General features: G+C 46.8%; 2 protein-coding genes across 6 annotated transcripts in view; both read left to right on the top strand.

The window, feature by feature from the left end:
* The window catches only part of MSRB3 (methionine sulfoxide reductase B3), a 147,286-nt gene that overhangs the window by 89,266 nt on the left and 37,274 nt on the right, over positions 1-20,746 (top strand). The window lies entirely within an intron of this gene.
* LOC140906804 (myb/SANT-like DNA-binding domain-containing protein 7) lies at positions 17,715-19,575 on the top strand. Its single transcript, XM_073331471.1, has 2 exons — positions 17,715-18,566; positions 19,147-19,575. The coding sequence occupies exons 1-2, from the start codon at positions 18,011-18,013 to the stop codon at positions 19,200-19,202; spliced, it is 612 nt and encodes a 203-aa protein (XP_073187572.1). The 5' UTR covers positions 17,715-18,010; the 3' UTR covers positions 19,203-19,575.

Below are 20,746 nucleotides of genomic sequence, written 5' to 3'. Positions count from 1 at the left end.
CACTTCATCGGATGCATGCAGTGGAAAATGCAGCAGGAAGATTATATATTTTTCAAACCTTTTTCTCCTGCTAATAGCTCACCTTAATTGATCACTCTCTTTATAGTGTGTATGGCAACACCCATTTTTTCATGTTCTGTGTGTGTGTGTGTATATATATATATAATATCTATCTTCCTGCTGTATTTTCCACTGCATGCATCCGATGAAGTGGGTTTTAGCCCACGAAAGCTTATGCTCAAATAAATTTGTTAGTCTCGAAGGTGCCACAAGTACTCCTCGTTCTTTTTGCTGATTCAGACTAACACGGTTGCTACTCTGAAACCTAAATACATACACACACACGTGCACGCACACCCACACACATACGTCATGAGTTTTTGCGACATGTGGACTTGGAGATCAGGGTGCTTAATTAGATTACAGTGTAAACTGCAAAGTGTACATTGGCTCAGGGTTTTACATTTTTTTTTTTATTTTATTTTTTTGGTCAGAAATGTAATTAAATTCAGATTGCTTGGCCTGGGAGGAAATTACGTTGTCAGACATTAAGTTGCTCTTTCAAGTAAGCATCATTCATCAGCATAACATCTTGCGTGCTGTTTTTCTTAAAAACAGAAAAGCTGAAATAGCCTGCTCAGGACTGAAACTCATTGTGCAATTTTATATTGAGTGAAGCAACCTAAATATTCTGCAAAAGCTGGTCTTGCTGCAGTCTTGTGCAGTGAACAAATCAGAAGAGACTTTTGCTTATGCTCCTGAAATAGTGTGTATTTAACAACCATGTTAGAGTACAGAAAAGTTTTATTTCTTGCTTTACTAGTGAAAATGAGTCTGGTTGTCTCATCCTGATACCAACAGTGTGAATACATTATCTAAGTTTGGCACGGTTAGGTTTATTTAGCAAGAAAAGCCCCAAGAATGGAATATGCTCAAGAGACGCCTCAGGAATGGGATAGGAGAAGTGGTTTGGGTCAGAACTGTGGTGCAGTGGCTGAGTTGTATGAATAGGCTTGCACAACACCCACCTACATAGCTCAAGTCAGTATTCTTAATCCATCACTTTTTTCAGTACTATACTCACTAAAAATCCAAAATGGGAAGTACAATAATATTGCCATTCTGTTTGTTTTATATATAAACTGAACTATGGTTCTTCTTCGAGTAGTGTCCCTATGGGTGCTCCACTGTAGGTGTGCTTGCGTCCCTACGCTACTGATCAGAGAACTTTTGATGTCCATTCGGCCCGCACATGTGCTGTCCCCTCCTCGTGCCCCACCACAAGGCTAACCAGCGCACAGGGGTGATGCCCCCTCAGTTCCTTCTCAACCGCCCCTGGCTAGAGAGACAGACATTAGCAGTTCAATTGTGGATGGTTATCATTCTGTCTGTCTCTCTCCTTTAGCATTTCAATAGCTAATTATTCCCCATTTTCTCTAAGTTGTAGATTCTCTTTATTCTTTTTAAAAAGAAAAAAAAAAAAGACTTTGTTCTCCTTTGTCTGGCCCCACCTCCCCGCAAGCGCAGAGCGTGCCTAGCTCACTGGGCTTCAAGGAGTGCCTCTCATGCAAGGAGGCCATCCCTGTAGCACAATGGTTCCCAAACTTTGACAATCTGTGAACCCTTTTCACTAAAATGTCAAGTCTCGTGAACCCCCTCCTAAAAATGAGTATTTCCAGCAATTTTCGCCCTTTACCCAAGTATAAATTATAAAAGCAGTGATCTTGGAAATATAAAATTTGTTTTTATGACATGCTTATTACACACTATTTATTATTAATTATTATTTATCATTACAGTATTTGTATTACATTATGAAAATGACAACATGCTTCTAAGATCTCACTTTTGTAGCTTGTATCACTTTGAATAAGCCTGTTGTAAGACAAGGCTCCTAGGTTTTATCAGGGAGTATCAGATGTGAAACAGCATGACGGTATTTAAGAAGCCCACTCAAAGAGTTACTCCTCCACAAGCATTCAGGTCTTGAGCAGTCCAGGCAAACAACGCACATTACAACACAGATTAAATTTGTTCTTCATCATAATTTTACAACAATACTAGCTGCCTATTTAATTTTAAAAACAGCAAAAAATACCCACCTCTCTTTCCATTTCTTATAAGGAGTCTTGATGTTTAAATCTTCTCAGTGTGATAGATATACTTGTCTTGATCTGCTTAGCTCTTGGAAGTCCAGGGGCTCTGGACTGCTGGCCCCGTGCTGCCCTGGGGTCCGTAGGGACAGCTCTGTCCACCCTTAGGGAATTTTTTCCCGGGAACCCCTTGTAACATTTTGCGAACCCTCAGGGGTTCATGAACCCCAGTTTGGGAACCACTGCTGTAGCAGATAAATATTCTTGCTGTATCTGCTGCCTCGGGGAAGGCCACATTCCTTACAAGTGTGGTCTCTGCCAACAACTCAAGCTGAGGTCTTGGAAGGACAGGGAACTGAGACAAAAACTTATCCCAACAGAGGCAGCTCTTCAGTCTTCCCTGGACCCGAGCCAGGAGTCACTCGGACGACACAAATCTTCCCCACAGCCCTCGGCATCTAGGGGCTAAGGGTCTACGAAAACAACCGTGGACCCCTCACATAGGCTTCTAAAAAGAGAGCTGTGAGCCCTGAGCCAGCTGAAAAAGATCACTAGCACACACTCGGTATCATTGATACTGAGACAGTCTAAACATGGTACCTATAGCTCACGAGGGTCAGGAACAGCAGGTACCATTGATGCTCATAAAGACCTGATGGGCATAGGTACCAGTAGATAAGACAAGGACAAAGAGGCCACACCACCACTAAGAAGATGCTGCTGGTACGAGCAGTACCATCAACACCATCACCAGTGAGCCACTCAGCTTCGGAGTGCTCAGCACAGCCAAGATCCCTGATTCCCTCCGCACCGACCGCCTGACAACCACCACTGGCACTGCAAGACTTGCAGCACTCAAGAGAACTCATGGTATCTTGTATACCAGAGTCTCCCTTGCTTGGTACTGGGGCTCCAGTATTGTGGTATTCGTCTCTGGACGTGGGAATCTTCACCGGCACCGTATCACACACCTTCACTCTCTAGTGGTGACTCAGATAGTGAGGCAGAGGAGGTCGTCTCTCACCACTCCTCCCTTATTGTGCCTGCTGTCAATCTGGGGCTCCCCAGTCATACCCTTTGCCTGCTGCACTGGGATTCCTGGGCAGTATATAGACTTCACGCCTCTCAGGCATCCAACATGAATCACTGTGAGCCCTTGAGACGCTGTCAATTAGCCATGGCATCCAGAACCTCCAGAGAAGATCATGGAGGAACAGGAGGGCAGAATCGAGGAGGAAGTCATGCCAAGGACTCTTCCTTCTCCCCAGACGAGGCAGTAATGCCCCTCCACCATCCTTAGCTGATGATTTCAGGCTTGGCTAAAAGGGTAGCAGACACTGCAGATACCCTTAGAGGAGATAAGGTACCCATCATAAGCTCCTGGATGTCTTGCACTCCTCCTCATCCTCCAGAATAGCCCTCCCCATCAACGAGGCCCTTCTGGATCTGGTCAAGATTATATAGCAAAGCCAAGCATTGGTCACGCCCATCTGTTGCGTGCCAATAAAAAATATGTCCCAGATAGAGAGATGGAATTTCTTTTTTCTCATTCCTCCCCCCGCCTCCCCCATTCTGTTGTTGTGGATGCCGTAAACTTCCGGGGCTGCCGACACCAAGTGAGATCCACTTCCGATTATAGGGATTGGAAATGCCTCAACCTCTTCGGGAGAAGGGCCTATTTCTCTGCCACATTGCTGTTTAGAATTGCAAACCATCAAACTTTAACAGCAAAGTATGACTACAACAGCTACACAAAGCTGAACACTTCTATTGATCAGCTCACATATTCGCACCATGATCCGTGACCAGTTCCAGGCCATTGTCAATGAGGGGCAACTAGTGGCCAAGACAGTGCTCCAGTCAGCACTTGGTGCAGCCAACACAGCAACCCAGTCTATCTCTACAGTGGTGTTGGTCTGTGGTGAGCGTCCTGGTTACACCTGTCTGACTTCCCTAGGGAAGCACAGATTACTGTAGAAGACCTTCCCTTCGAAGGCATCAAATTGTTTGCCAAGAAGACTGACTAGTCCCTTCATATGCTTAAAAACTCCAGGGCCACTCTCCACTCATTAAAGATTTATACCCGTGGTCAAAGTTTTATCCACAACCTTAACATAAATCCTGCACTTTGCATTTTCCAACTCAACGTTTCTGTGAGCCTGAGGGAAAAAAAATCCAGGTTTTCTGAACCTGGCCCACAGCCTTCTGCATCACAACCATCTACCTCAAAACATCAGGTTTTATGTGGTGGTCGAGGCGTTGACAGACCACTCCCCTCAACGCCAACTGCAGCAGACCAACCCATCACCCCCATTTGGGTACCACCATGCCGCATTCTGCCACAACTGTGAATGTATAACTGTGACAGGACCCTTGGGGCGCAGCCTGGGACTGTGGGAGTGCTGTGCCCCCTGAACTCTCTCCAGTCTGGGCAGTCTCTCTCAATGCCTGGCTAGTGACCAGCAGCAAACCCCTGTAGGCACTGTGATCACAGCACAACCACAAGTGGAGACCCACACCCAGCTAGATTGCATGAGTGCTCCCAGAGCCACTCATGAATCCCACAGGGAAAGGCACCAGCCAGATTCCCTCAGCTCCCAGCACTGTACCTCAGGAATATATTGTCTTGCACTGCTCAAGACGAGCAGTGCAAATTTATTAATTGGTTCACCACTTCATCAATGGAAAGTGGATATATGCCAGCCTTCTCCAACCTGGGCAGTTTTGCCACACTTCATACAAATTCACTGGTAAAGATAAACAGTAAAATACATTTGACTACAAAGATAGATTTTAAGTGATAGGCAAAAAGTCAGAATTAGTTACCAAAATAAAATAAAATATATATAAGCATCCAGTCTAAACTCTCAACCCTATTAGACTGGGCAACATCTAGCAGTTTTTCTCACCTCACTGGATATTGCAGTTCATAGTATACAGATTTCACCCTTGAAACCTGGGCCAGTCTCCTCCGTTGGAGTCTCAAGTCTTCAGTATTCTTGTTGCTTGCAGCATAGGTGGGGGCAGGAGAAAAGGCCAAGCATGGGCCTGCTCTGTTCTGTTATATACCCTCAGTCCCATGTGCTTGGGGAACACACAAGTCCAGGCATGTCTGGTGGGCATTACTGAGTCTCCAGGCAAGGCTGAGCAATTCCCCTGGTGTGGCCTCATGCAGGTGAGTCATTGAGTTGTAGCTCCCTTGCTGGTTAATGGCTGTTGATGGGTTGTTTGACACTCTGCCCAGGTGTTGGTTACTTTCCTTGCTGTTGTCTCTGGGGAGCTAATGTCTGGCTGATTCCCCAATTTACAGCATGTTTTAGTGACAACCATGCAACACAATTCTCATAACTTCATATACATTAAGGTTATACATATATGGATAGAAAAATGACTTTCAGCAGATCATAACCTTACCCCTGATACCTCACATGACCTGCTTTATGTGCAAGATCATAATTATGTATACATGAGGAATATGGGGGTTACGCTCCCCCAAGGTACGGAATGTTACAATAACATCAGACCGATGGGTCCTGGAAATCATCTGCAATGAGTGCTCCATCCACTTTACCTCCCCGCCACCCCAATCCCTTCCCCATACTTCTTTAGGGACCCTTCTTACAAGAGTTTATTATAACAAGAAATAGATCACCACCTTCATCTAGGAGCCATAGAACCTGTACCTTAGCATCTGTGAGGCAAAGGCTTTTACTCTTATTTCCTGATACCCAAGAAGAAGGGAGGTTGAAGACCCATACTGGACCTCAGAGCTCTGAACAAATTTGTCAAAGCTCAGAATTCAAGATGTTCACACTAGCAGCAATTATTCCATCACTAGAACAGGTCCTTGACCCTCTACAGGATGCTTTTATCCACATATTGATCCCAGACTGCTGCACTGGGCAGCACAGTATGGGGAGGAGGTGAGCAGCCCTCAGTGATGAAAGAACAGGTTAAGGACTGTTTAGAAAAGCTGGACATGCACAAGTCCATGAGTCCGAATCTAATGCATCCAAGGGTCCCGAGGGAGTTGGCCAATGTGATTGCTGAGCCATTGGCCATTATCTCTGAAAACTCATGATGATCTGGGGAGGTCCCAGATGATTGGAAAAAGGCAAATATAGTACTCATCTTTAAAAAAGGGAAGAAGGAGAATCTGGGGAACTACAAACCAGTCAGCCTCACCTCAGCCCTTGGAAAAATCACGGAGCAGGTCCTCAAGGAATCCAATTTGAACCACTTGGTGGAGAGGAAGGTGATCAGGAACAGTCAACATGGATTCACCAAGGGCAACTCATGCCTGACCAACCTGATAGCCTTCTATGATGAGATAACTGGCTTGGCGGATATGGGGAAAGCAGTGGAGGTGATATATCTTGACTTTGGCAAAGCTATTGTTACGGTCGCCCACAGTATTCTTGCCAGCAAATTAAAGAAGTATGGATTGGATGAATGGACTATAAGGTGGACAGAAAGCTGGCTAGATTGTCAGGCTCAACGGATAGCGATCAACGGCTTGATGTCTAGATGGTAGTCGGCATCAAGCGGAGTACGCCAGGGGTTGGTCCTGGGGCCAGTTTTGTTCAACATCGTCATTAATGATTGGGATGATGGGATGGATTGCACCCTCAGCAAGTTCGCGGATGACACTAAGCTAGGGGAGAGGTAGATATACTGGAAGGTAGGGATAGGATACAGAGTGACCTAGACAAATTGGAGGATTGGGCAAAAAGAAATCTGATGAGGTTCAACAAGGACAAGTGCAGAGTCCTGCACTTAGGACGGAAGAATCCCATGCACTGCTACAGACTGGGGACCTACTGGCTAAGTGGCAGTTCTGCAGAAAAGAACCTGGGGATTACAGTGGACTAGAAGCTGGATATGAGTCATCCGTGTGCCCTTGTTGCCAAGAAGGCTAATGGCATATTGGGCTGCGTTAGTAGCAACATTACCAGGAGATCGAGGGAAGTGATTATTCCCCCCTGTTCGGCACTGGTGAGGCCATATCTGGAGTATTGTGTCCAGTTTTGAGTCCCACACCACAAAAAGGATGTGGACAAATTGGAGAGAGCCCAGTGAAGGGGAACAAAAATGATTAGGGGGCTGGGGCACATGACTTATGTGGAGAGGCTGAGGGAACTGGGCTTATTTAGTCTGCACAAAAGAAGAGTGAGGGGGGATTTGATAGCAGCCTTCAACTACCTGAAGGGGGTTTCCAAAGAGGATGGAGCTAGGCTGTTTGCAGTGGTGGCAGATGACAGAACAAGGAGCAATGGTCTCAAGTTGCAGTGGTGGAGGTCTAGGTTGGATATTAGGAAACACTATTTCACTAGGAGGGTGGTGAAGCACTGGGATGGGTTACCTAGGGAGGTGAAGGAATCTCCATCCTTGGAGGTTTTTAAGGCCCAGCTTGACAAAGCCCTGGCTGGAATGATTTAGTTGGGGTTGGTCCTGCTTTGAGCAGGGGATTGGACTAGATGACCTCGTAAGGTCTCTTCCAACCCTAATCTTCTATGATTCTATTCCCACAGATGATTCCTCAGATTTATCCTTGACCAGTGTCATTACCAATACAGAGTACTCCCCTTTGGCCTCTCATCTTCACAGTGGCAGCTTACCTATGCTCTCAGGGGATCATGAACTACTTCCCTATCTGGACAATTGTCTCCTCAGAGCCTGCTCCTTCAGTGAGGCCTGCTGGGTCACCCAAACCTCAGTAGACCTGTTCACGGAGCTGGGTCAACAGATCAACGTTCAAAAAAGAACCTTCACCCCATACAGCACCTAGAGTTGATAGGGGCCAGCCTCGACTCGTTACAGGCGAAGGCACTCCTGCTGCAATACAGGTTCTACACCTTGGCTATGCTCATAGAGACAGTACAAAACAGCCCTCAAACATCAGCCAGACACTGCCTTCAACTTCTGGGGCATGTGGTGGCAGGCACATCTGTGATACCTCATGCCAGACTTTACATGCGGTACCTTCCGATGTGGTTCAGCTCAGTCTACAGACCAAACAGAGACAGATTAGACAAACCCCTATCACTAACCACCAGGGTGAAATGCTCCCCAGATTGGTGGAAAAATCCAGCAGATATCTGCATGGGGATCCTTTTCTCACAAACTTCCCTGTTGTTACTTCTTGCTACCGATGTATCCATCATAGGTTGGAGTGCGCATCTGAATGACCTTATGATGCAGGACAAATGGTCATCCATAGAGATGTCTCTTCATATCAACCTAGTCAAACACAGGGTGGTCAGGAATGCCTGCGCCCATTTCCTCCCACTAATCAAGGGTACACACGCAAGAATCTTAACAGGCAACACAGCATGCGTGTACTACATAAATTGACAGGGAGGAGCCAGATCACCCTCCCTTTGCACAGAAGCACTAAAGTTATGGAACTGGGTGCATGTCCCACGTCACATTATCAGCGGCCTACTTTCTAGGAGTACAAAACTCGATAGTGGATGGTCTCAGTTGCAAGTTCCCACATGACCACAAATGGGAGATAAACGCAGCAATACTTCATGGCCTATTCAGGTGATGAGGGACAGCATCGACAGACCTGTTTGCCACTTACCTGAACAAGAAATGTCCACTCTACTGGTCCAGGGCAGGGATAGGGCAACACTCCAGGGGGGATGCTCTCCTTTTTCCATGGGACAGGGACCTTCTCTATGCCTTTTCCCCCATCAAAAGCCCTATTAAAGATAAAAAGAGAGAGAGAGCAAACATCATACTGATTGCTCCCACCTGGCTGAGACAGACCTGGTACCCTTACCTGTCACAACTGGCAGTGTGCCCACTGATCTCTCTCCAACCCACTCCATACCTGCTATCGCAGAGCGAAGGACAAACTTTCCATCCTAATTTGCGGATACTCCATCTCAAGCCTGGCTCCTTGATGGCTCCAGTGCATAGAAAGATCCTGCTCTGAGGAAGTACAGAAGTATTACTACACAGTAGAATATCTACCGCACATCATACTTGCAAAAGTTGTCCAGGTTTCAGGTTTGGTGTAATTCTAGACAAATTTTCCTGTCATCTGCTACTCTCCCAATAGTTCTAGACTATATACTGACTCTCAAAAAATCAGGGCTATCCTTCAGTTAATTCAGAGTTCACCTAGTGGCTACAGCAACCTTCCATCAACAAGTAGAGGGATACTCCGTGTTTTCATGCCCAACCACAAAACAGTTTCTCAGGCGAATAGTAAACCTTTTTCCCAATCCAGACATCCCACCCCAACATGGGATCTAAACCTGGTACTAAAACACCTGACTAGACCTCCCTTTGAACCCATGGCTACTTGTTCGCTCATATACCTGTCGATAAAGACATCCTTGCTGGTGGCGACCACTGTGGGGAGGAGAATAGGGGAAGCAGCAGCACTAATGGCACACCCCCTTTATACAATATTCTTTCAAGACAAGGTCACTCTGTCTGCCCCCAAAGTGACCTCCCCTTTTCACATAAACCAACTGATTCACGTCCCTGGCCTTTTATCTGGATAGGATGAAGGCTTTTAGGAAGTCTCCTAAGCTTTCCCTTTCCATTGCAGAGAGGTCTAAGAGCACAGAGATATCAGCCCAGAGTCTCTCCAAATGGGTCTCAAACAGTGCTGCCAGGTTCACAACAGAACACCTCCATACAGAGTCTGCACTCCCTACAGGAGGTTGGTTTTGTCCTCCGTTGCCTTCCTCAAAAATGTCCCTTCCCTATTTCAGAAATCTGTAGAGTAGCAACCTGGGCATCTGCGCATACCTTTGCAGAACATTACACGATTACCAGGGACTCCACTTCTGATGCCATCTTCAGCTCCATGGTACTTTCATCCATAATGGACTCAACTCCAAAGCCCTGCCCTGCAGTCGGGATACTGCTTGAGAGTCACCTACAGTGGAGCACCCATGGGGCACTACTCGAAGAAGAGGAGGAAGTTACTCACCTTGTGCAGTAATGATGATTCTTAGGGATGTGTGTCCCTTTGGGTGCTCCACAACCCACCCTCCTCCCATCTATTTCAGAGCTTTTGTCAAGGACTCTATGGTAGAAAAGGAACTGAGGGGGGTTTGCCCTCGTGTACTGCTTAGCCTCTTGGCAGGGCATGAGGAGGGTACAGCACATGTGAGGGCCGAACAGACACTGCTATCAAAGTTCTCCAATCAGCGGTGCAAGGACATAAGAGCACCTACAGTGGAGCACCCATAAGAACACACTGTGACACCCTGGTACCCCAATATTCACCACTGTCTTGTAGTTAGGATATGTTTTGTACAAAGTATGCCTTGTGAGGTATCATTCTAAAAGTCTTGATCTCCTAGATGTTAATATCTTGTTGGATGGTATGTGCTATCATTGTATGTGAAGTTAGGAAGTTTGGTTATGTATGTGTTACTGAAACATGTTGTGAGGTTGAAAACACCCACAATCAGCCTTTTGGGCACAACAGTAAAAAGGCCAAACAATGTTCATAGCTTATTGAGGAAATGCACACAAGCACAGGGATTACTGCAGGATCTGTGTACAATGGAAACCTCTCCGAGATAGCACTACACAATGGGAACTGTTTGACCCAGGTCCCAGCAAAAGAGCTTTCCAGCAAGTGGGAAGAAGATATAAAAGGGGGACAATGACATCATGATGGTACCTCACTATCCCTACAACAACACACCTGGAAACACCTGAGGCATAAAGACTGAACAGGAGGAAAGTGATGGTCCCGGGCTAGAGAGATTGCTACCCTGTATATGAAAACTTGGGAAAGCCAAGGCAGCTTGTGCCCTAAGAATCTACCAGCCTGTTTATCACTCAGGGTGAGAATATGATAACTCATATCCTACCTATCTAGTGTCTTAAGCTTGGTGTAGTTTTGTTTATTTACTAAGGTAATCTACTTTGATCTGTTTGCTATTGCTTATAATCATTTAAAATCTATCTTTTGTAGTTAATAAACTTGTTTTTATTTTGTCTAAAAGCAGTGTGTGGAAATTATAGCTTGGGGCAAAAAGCTGTTGCATATCTCTCTCTGCATTGAGGGAGGAGGTGAATTTTATGATCTTATGCTGTAGAGTTCCCCGTGCAGTGCAAGACGGTATAATTTGGGGTTTACCCTCCAAAGAGGGGTGCGTGTCTTAGCAACTGGGAGGTGCCTTAGCTGTGCCTTCCCATGCAGGGGCTGGTTAAAGAACCTGTGTGTGTAGTGCTGCAGCTGGGTGTATCCCAGCCTGTGAGTCTGTTGGTGAAAGAGCAAGGTTGGAGAGCTTAGCAACTTGTCAGCAGTAGCACAGAGTGAGAGGGAGCCCAGGCTGGTGGGTTAGGCAGGCTTACTGGTACCCCAGTTCCAGGTGGCACCCCAAGGAGCAGGGGAACCCGTCTCTCTCACACATCTCGAAGAACCATCGTTACTGCACAAGGTGAGTAACTTCTTCATTCCAAAGTGGAATATTACCATACAGTTCCCTGAGTAACTTTCATACATATTTTTATAGAGTAGAGCTTATGAAGGGAGGCGAAAGCCACCAGAATCTACCCGAGCAGCAGTGTCTGTGTGTCTCAGTTAGTGAATACAGTTATTTGGAACCTTACTGTGTTTGCATGGTTTCCTCATATTCTTAATGATGGGTAGAGAGCAAAGACACAACAGATTGGATCCCAGCTCTGCCACGCTGACCTGCTGTGTGACTATGCGCAAGCTCTTTGCCTTTTCTGTGCCTCCATTTCCCCTCCCGGCCATTGTCTGACTTGTCTATACAGGAAGTTTTTCAGGACAGGGACTGACTGCCTCTTATTATGTGTGTAGTATGTCTACTTCTAGCATGAGGAGACTCTGATCTCAGTTGGAGCCTCGAGACACTACCATAATGCAAATAATAGTAATACATAATGAAGATGAATAACAATTGATGGGTTACCTTTCTGAAGTACATTAGTTTATAGAATCATAGAATCCTAGGATTGGAAGGGATCTTGAGAGATCTAGTCCAGTCCACTACACTCATGGCAGGACTAAATATTATCTAGACCAGAGGTGGGAAAACTATGGCTCGTGGAACACATCCAGCCCAAGGGACCGTCCTGCCCAGCCCCTGAGCTCCTGGCCCAGGATGCTCGCCACCAGCCCCTACCCCACTGTCCTCCGTCCCCCACGGCCACGCCACCATGTGGCGCAATGCTCTGGGCAGCAGGGCTGCAGAGCCCAGCCTGACCTGGTGCTCTGTGCTGTGCGGTGTGGCGCGGCTGCCTGTCCTGGTGCAGCAGCACTGCCAGCCACTGGCACTCCAGGCAGTGCAGTAAGGGGGCAGGGAGCAGAGGGGGGGTTGGATAGAGGGCTGGGGAGTTTGGGGGGTGGTCGGGGCGTGGATAGGGGTTGGGGCAGTCAGAGGGCAGGGAACGGGGGTTGAATGGGGGCAGAGGTCCCAGGGGGGCAGTCAGGAAGGAGAGGGGTCGGTCCTGGGGCCGGTTTTATTCAATATCTTCATAAATGATCTGGAGGATGGTGTGGATTGCACTCTCAGCAAATTTGCGGATGATACTAAACTGGGAGGAGTGGTAGATACGCTGGAGGGGAGGGATAGGATACAGAAGGACCTAGACCAATTGGAAGATTGGGCCAAAAGGAATCTGATGAGGTTCAATAAGGATAAGTGCAGGGTCCTGCACTTAGGACGGAAGAACCCAATGCACAGCTACAGACTAGGGACCGAATGGCTAGGCAGCAGTTCTGCAGAAAAGGACCTAGGGGTGACAGTGGACGAGAAGCTGGATATGAGTCAGCAGTGTGCCCTTGTTGCCAAGAAGGCCAATGGCATTTTGGGATGTATAAGTAGGGGCATAGCGAGCAGATCGAGGGACGTGATCGTTCCCCTCTATTCGACATTGGTGAGGCCTCATCTGGAGTACTGTGTCCAGTTTTGGGCCCCACACTTCAAGAAGGATGTGGATAAATTGGAGAGAGTCCAGCGAAGGGCAACAAAAATGATTAGGGGACTGGAACACATGAGTTATGAGGAGAGGCTGAGGGAGCTGGGATTGTTTAGCCTGCAGAAGAGAAGAATGAGGGGGGATTTGATAGCTGCTTTCAACTACCTGAAAGGGGGTTCCAAAGAGGATGGCTCTAGACTGTTCTCAATGGTAGCAGATGACAGAACGAGGAGTAATGGTCTCAAGTTGCAGTGGGGGAGGTTTAGATTGGATATTAGGAAAAACTTTTTCACTAAGAGGGTGGTGAAACACTGGAATGCGTTACCTAGGGAGGTGGTAGAATCTCCTTCCTTAGAGGTTTTTAAGGTCAGGCTTGACAAAGCCCTGGCTGGGATGATTTAACTGGGAATTGGTCCTGCTTTGAGCAGGGGGTTGGACTAGATGACCTTCTGGGGTCCCTTCCAACCCTGATATTCTATGATTCTATGAATGGGGTGGTGGGGGGCAGTTAGGGGCGAGGGGTCTGGGGGTTGTCAGGGAGAAGGGGTGGTTGGATGGGGCAGGGGTCCCAGGGGGACAGTCAGGAAGCGGGGGGTTGGATGGGGTGGTGGGGCGGCAGTTAGGGGTAGGGGGTCCAGGAACAGTCAGGGGACCAGGAGCAGGGGTGGATGGGGCAAGGGTCCCCAGGGAACAGGGGGGGTTGGATGTGGCAGGAGTCCTGGGAGGGCCGTCAGGGGGTGAGAAGTGGGGGGGGGGTCGTATAGGGGGCAGGGGCCAGGCTGTGCCTGGCTGTCTGGGGAGGCACAACCTCCCCTAACCGGCCCTCCATACAATTTCAGAAACCTGATGCGGCCCTCAGGCCAAAAAGTTTGCCCGCCCCTGATCTAGACCATCCATCACAGCTGTTTGTCTAATTTGCTCTTAAAAATCTCCTATGATGGAGATTCCACAACCTTCCTGGGCAATTTATTTCCATGCTTAAGCATCCTGACAGTTAGGAAGTTTTTCCCAGTGTCCAACCTAAACCGCCTTTGCTGCAATTTAAGCCCATTGCTTCTTGTTCAATCCTCAGAGGTTAAGAAGAATATTTTTTCTCCTTCCTCCTTGTAACAACCTTTTATATACTTGAAAACTGTTATCATGTTCCCTCTCAGTCTTCTCTTCTCCAGACTAAACAAACCCAATTTTTTCAATCTTCCCTCACAGGTCATGTCTTCTAGACCTTTAGTCATTTTTGTTGCTCTTCTCTGGACTTTCTCCAATTTGTCCACATCTTTCCTGAAATGTGGCGCCCAGAACTGGACACAATACTGCAGTTGAGGCCTAATCAGCGCAAAGTAGAAAGGAAGAATTATTTCTCGTGTCTTGCTTATAATACTCCTACTAATACATTTCAGAATGATGTTTGCATTTTTTGCAACAGTGTTACACTGTTAACTCATATTTAGCTTGTGGTCCACTATGACCCCCAGATCCCTTTCCGCAGTACTCCTTCCTAGGCAGTCATTTCCCATTTTGTATGTGTGCACTTGATTGTTCCTTCCCAAGTGGAGCACTTTGCATTTGTCCTTACTGAATTTCATCTTAGATTAGATTGAGCAAATGTAGTTTTGGTAGAAAAAGTCTTTGAAATGTGGTATAAAAGACAGCTTCTTTTATTAGATTAGTAAATGAAATAACTGAATGAACAGTTTTCAGGTCTGCCCTACCCAGTCCCTTCCATGTAGCAAGCTGGTGTGGAGTGGATCTTTGTGCTGTGTCAAGGGTTTGCAACCAATGCATGGCAGCTCTTCCCTAGATCGAGCACCCCCTCTCACAGAGGAGTCACACCTTTTCTGCTGTCAAAGGGCCCTCTGAGGCTATGGAGTAAGGGCCTGGATTCATTCATGAATGTGTACAAATAAAATGCATAATTACATCTGGTCTTAGATGTAGTTCAAGTCATCATTGCATGTTAGTCTCAAGGCTTAGACACTCAGAGTAGCAATATTGGTAAATCATAAACACTTAATAGTCAATTTGGCATGGCAAAGCAAACATCCCCATTAGTGATATGTGTTCAAGAAAGCTGATCTTATCGTTCTGATCCCATCTAATATTTCATTATTGCTTTGAAGTTACCTGCTCATCTTATGCCAATCTCTGTTATCAATAGCATACACTGAGTGCAGTAGAAAGCATAAATTTTGCAAACTAAAAGCATGAGCTCCCATGGCTTGAGCTAAAGAGGCAAGGCCTGTGTAACTGTGGGCTGTAATAACTCATATCCTCTGTGATCATTAGAGAGGGGGCCTTGTAACACATACTCACCAATAGGTTACACTGGGATGTCAGGCACAGCAGAGGTGAGCAATGGCTCCTGCCCCAAACCCCCAGGCCTCCTGGGCTGGATCACCGGTTACAGGACCATCCTGAGGAGGGGTGGCCCCGTATTACTTATGTTCCCTTTTTGTCCTTGTGCTTCTCATGATGTCAGGCAGCCTGGGTTGGAGAAAGGGAAAGATTGAGCTGTTAGAACAGGGTGGCATGCTGGCTTGTGGCCCTGATTTATGGCATGGCACTATTGGCCAGCAGATGGTACTGTTCAGATCCTGCTTAGCCTGAGATCTTGCCACCTATTTAGCAGGTAGCAGCTCCAAGCATCCAGCTAGCTTATTTAATACATATATGTTGCTATTTGGAGTGGTCTGATTACAGGCACCACCAGCAGGCAAAAATGGCCTGTAGCCTGGCAGCCCACACTGGGACTGCTTCTCACATACAATACTCACTGAACATGCCAGTTGCTTCACTTAGAGCTCCATGTTGTGAAGAACCTGCATTTTGAGGCAAGGGCCACAAAATAACCATGGTCTGATCCTACCTATGCTCAGGCAGCTGTGTGCTGCTACCATGGCACAAAGCAACCGAAAAAGGCCGAGAATCTGGCCCTAGAAAGAGGAAAGCTTGTATACTGTAAAGCCATTGTGGCAGCTACTACGCCACCAGCCCAGCCAGCCTCTGGCGTAGGGGTATGGCCCATGGGAATGGGGCAAGGCCATAGCATCCCTAAGCCCCAGCAATCTCTGGTTGCCAGTGGCCCCTTGAGCTTCTCTAACGTATACGAAAGAGTGGACTGGTCCCCAGCCAAACACCAGGATCTGGGAGTATGAAGGTGTCTTGAAGGCAACTTTGCCCTGACTTCTTCAGTCTCATGCTGAACTCAGCTAGATGGGAGGATCTGAAAGTTCACTCTTCTCATCAATTTCTTGTTACATAATAGAGATGTTTTCCTCTCTTGATTTTAATTGACACATGAGCTTGTTTTCCAAGAGGATGTTCTCCAAACCTTCATGTCTTCTATTTCAACTAGCGTGGTCTGTGAGGTCATAGATCTCAATAACAAAAGGGTAAGAGCTTTGGCCATCTGGCTTTTAAAAAAAGAAAAGAGAGAGAGCGGAAAAAAGAAGAGAAGTTGAGTTATAAAATCTTCTGTGAGCAAGAAGAGGAGGAGGATATCATGTAGAATGAGCAGAAATGGAAAGCTATGACATTGTAAAGAATATTAATCTGTTTCATATAACGTAGCTGAATGGTCTGGTTAAAAATGTCATGATTAATGGCAAAAGTAGATTAAAATATTTTCATTTCATTTTAATGACCATCTTGAATTAGTGCTGTAAATTTATGACTAGTAAGAAATTATAGGCAAGATCTGTCATCTTTTAATCCTCTTCAAATAGTAGTCTTCATTAACAAACTGAATTTAGTTTTTATAGCAGCAAGAGTAAGAAGAAAAATGCAGCCTGCTTTTATTAAACTGCAGCGTTCAGTGGTCACCCTTAAAATCTTTACAATAACTATATGCAAGTAATTTATTAAATTGATCCCTATACCAGGTAGTGAACACTACAGTTTTACTTTTGCTGAATTAATATAATGACAAAACCACAGAGTTTAAACATTAATCTTAGTCAGGTTTGTATCATAGCATTGTGACTGCCACTGTGGGATTGGCAAATAAACACATCCAGACACACCCACATCTGCTTGAGTTGAAAGGCAGATGTCACAACTTCATTAAAGTCCTAACCCTGAAGGCTGTTGTCAGACAAAACTTGCACTGAGTTTTACCTGCGAAATGACAAAATGATCAGGCTGGAAACCAGATGACAATGAGTTAATTAAAATGGTCAGAAGCACTGCCATGTAGCCTGCATTTTCCAAGTCATTCTGCTCTGCAAGGCAAGAATATCAGATTAGCCCATAAATCTCATTTCCCACCCTGTGTCTGGGTATTATTGCCTCATTATTTTGTATACCTCTATCATTTCCCCTTTACTGGTCTCCTCTCTAAATTAAGCAGTTCCAGTCTTTTTTCACCAGTAACTCCTCATGCTTACAGGTGTCTGGCTGAGCACGGCTTAGAAAAGGATGTCCACTTCTGAAACAGTCATAAAACTCTGGCAGGCTCCTGAATAGATGCATATTATCCATCCCCTTCTCTGAACAAGGTTTACATGAAAACTGAAATATTAATATTCTGAATATATGACTAATCAGAATAAACATTCTATCTGTCTCATCTACCATCTATTTTGGCTTTTTTCTATCACTGTTATCTAAGCCCTGGTCTACACTAGGACTTCAGGTCGAATTTAGCAACGTTAAATCGATGTAAACCTGCACCCGTCCACACGATGAAACCCTTTATTTCGACTTAAAGGGCTCTTAAAATCGATTTCCTTACTCCACCCCTGACAAGTGGATTAGCGCTTAAATCGGCCTTGCCGGGTTGAATTTGGGGTACTGTGGATACAATTTGAGGGTATTGGCCTCCGGGAGCTATCCCAGAGTGCTCCATTGTGACCGCTCTGGACAGCATTCTCAACTCAGATGCACTGGCCAGGTAGACAGGAAAAGAACCGTGAACTTTTGAATCTCATTTCCTGTTTGGCCAGCGCGGCAAGCTGCAGGTGACCTTGCAGAGCTCATCAGCAGAGGTGACCATGATGGAGTCCCAGAATCGCAAAAGAGCTCCAGCATGGACTGAACGGGAGGTACGGGATCTGATCGCTGTATGGGGAGAGGAATCCGTGCTATCAGAACTCCGTTCCAGTTTTCGAAATGCCAAAACCTTTGTCAAAATCTCCCAGGGCATGAAGGACAGAGGCCATAACAGGGACCCAAAGCAGTGCCGCTTGAAACTTAAGGAGCTGAGGCAAGCCTACCAGAAAACCAGAGAGGCGAATGGCCGCTCCGGGTCAGAACCCCAAACATGCCGCTTCTATGATGAGCTGCATGCCATTTTAGGGGGTTCAGCCACCACTACCCCAGCCGTGTTGTTTGACTCCTTCAATGGAGATGGAGGCAACACGGAAGCAGGTTTTGGGGACGAAGAAGATGAGGAGGAGGAGGAGGTTGTAGATAGCTCACAGCAAGCAAGCGGAGAAACCGGTTTTCCTGACAGCCAGGAACTGTTTCTCACCCTGGACCTGGAGCCAGTAACCCCCGAACCCACCCAAGGCTGCTTCCTGGACCCGGCAGGCGGAGAAGGGACCTCCGGTGAGTGTACCTTTTAAAATACTATACGTGGTTTAAAAGCAAGCATGTGAAAGGATTACTTTGCTCTGGCATTCGCAGCTCTCCTGAATGTACTCCCAAAGCCTTTGCAAAAGGTTTCTGGGGAGGGCAGCCTTATTGCGTCCTCCATGGTAGGACACTTTATCACTCCAGGCCAGTAACACATACTCAGGAATCATTGTGCAACAAAGCATTGCAGTGTATGTTCGTTGGCGTTCAAACAACATCCGTTCTTTATCTCTCTGTGGTATCCTCAGGAGAGTGAGATATCATTCATGGTCACCTGGTTGAAATAGGGTGCTTTTCTTCAGGGGACACTCAGAGGAGCCCGTTCCTGCTGGGCTGTTTACCTGTGGCTGAACAGAAATGTTCCCCGCTGTTAGCCACGGGGAGGGTTGAGGGGGTAGCCATGCGGTAGGGGGAGGCAAAATGCGACCTTGTAACGAAAGCACATGTGCTATGTATGTAATGTTAACAGCAAGGTTTACCCTGAAAGAGTGTAGCCACTGTTTTATAAACTGTGTCTTTTTAAATACCTCTGTCCCTTTTTTTTCTCCACCAGCTGCATGTTTTAATGATCACAGGATCTTCTCCTTCCCAGAGGCTAGTGAAGATTAGAAAGGAAAAAAAAACGCACTCGTGATGAAATGTTCTCTGCTGTACTCCCACACTGTTCTCCCATGCTGTCCTCCCACACTGACAGAGCACAGACGAATGCGTGGAGGCAAATAATGTCAGAGTGCAGAAAAGCACAAAATGACCGGGAGGAGAGGTGGCGGGCTGAAGAGAGTAAGTGGCGGGCTGAAGACAGGGCTGAAGCTCAAATGTGGCGGCAGCGTGATGAGAGGAGGCAGGATTCAATGCTGAGGCTGCTGGAGGACCAAACCAGTATGCTCCAGTGTATGGTTGAGCTGCAACAAAGGCAGCTGGAGCACAGACTGCCACTACAGCCCCTGTGTAACGAACCACCCTCCTCCCCAAGTTCCATAGCCTCCACACCCAGACGCCCAAGAACGTGGTGGGGGGGCCACCAGCCAACCAGCCACTCCGCCACAGAGGATTGCCCAAAAAAGAGAAGGCTGGCATTCAATAAATTTTAAAGTAAACTTTTAAAGTGCTGTGTGGCATTTTCCTTCCCTCCTCCACCACCCTTCCTGGGCTACCTTGGTAGTCACCCCCCTGTTTGTGTGATGAATGAATAAAGAATGCATGAATGTGAAGCAACAATGGCTTTATTGCCTCTGCAAGGAATGATTAAAGGGAGGAAGGGAGGGTGGTTAGCTTGCAGGGAAGTAGAGTGAACCGAGGGGCGGGGGGTTTCATCAAGGAGAAACAAAGAGAACTTTCACACTGTAGTCTGGCCAGTCATAAAACTGGTTTTCAAAGCTTCTCTGATGCGTACCGCGCCCTCCTGTGCTCTTCTAACCGCCCTGGTGTCTGGCTGCGCGTAACCAGCAGCCAGGCGATTTGCCTCAACCTCCCACCCTGCCATAAACGTCTCCCCCTTACTCTCACAGATATTGTGGAGCACACAGCAAGCAGTAATAACAGTGGGAATATTGGTTTCGCTGAGGTCTAAGCGAGTCAGTAAACTGCGCCAGCGTGCCTTTTAACGTCCAAACGCACATTCTACCACCATTCTGCACTTGCTCAGCCTGTAGTTGAACAGCTCCTGACTACCGTCGAGGGTGCCTGTGTACGGCTTCATGAGCCATGGCATTAAGGGGTAGGCTGGGTCCCCAAGGATACATATAGGCATTTCAACGTCCCCAACAGTTATTTTCTGATCTGGGAATAAAGTCCCTTCCTGCAGCTTTTGAAACAGACCAGAGTTCCTGAAGATGCGAGAGTCATGTACCTTTCCCGGCTATCCCACGTTGATGTTGGTGAAACATCCCTTGTGATCCACCAGAGCTTGCAGCACTATTGAAAAGTACCCCTTGCAGTTTATTGAAAAGTACCCCTTGCGCCGGCTTGGTGCTCCGGTGCCAAGATAGGGATATGGGTTCCGTCTATGGCCCCACCACGGTTAGGGAATCCCATTGCAGCAAAGCCATCCACTATGACCTGCACATTTCCCAGGGTCACTACCCTTCATATCAGCAGATCTTTGATTGCGTGGGCTACTTGCATCACAGCAGCCCCCACAGTAGATTTGCCCA

Source organism: Lepidochelys kempii, chromosome 1 (genome assembly GCF_965140265.1).
Source record: "Lepidochelys kempii isolate rLepKem1 chromosome 1, rLepKem1.hap2, whole genome shotgun sequence".
In the NCBI taxonomy this organism is placed as follows: Eukaryota; Metazoa; Chordata; order Testudines; family Cheloniidae; genus Lepidochelys; species Lepidochelys kempii.
Note: the sequence above shows the minus strand (reverse complement) of the source record. Positions and strands in the feature narration are given on the sequence as shown.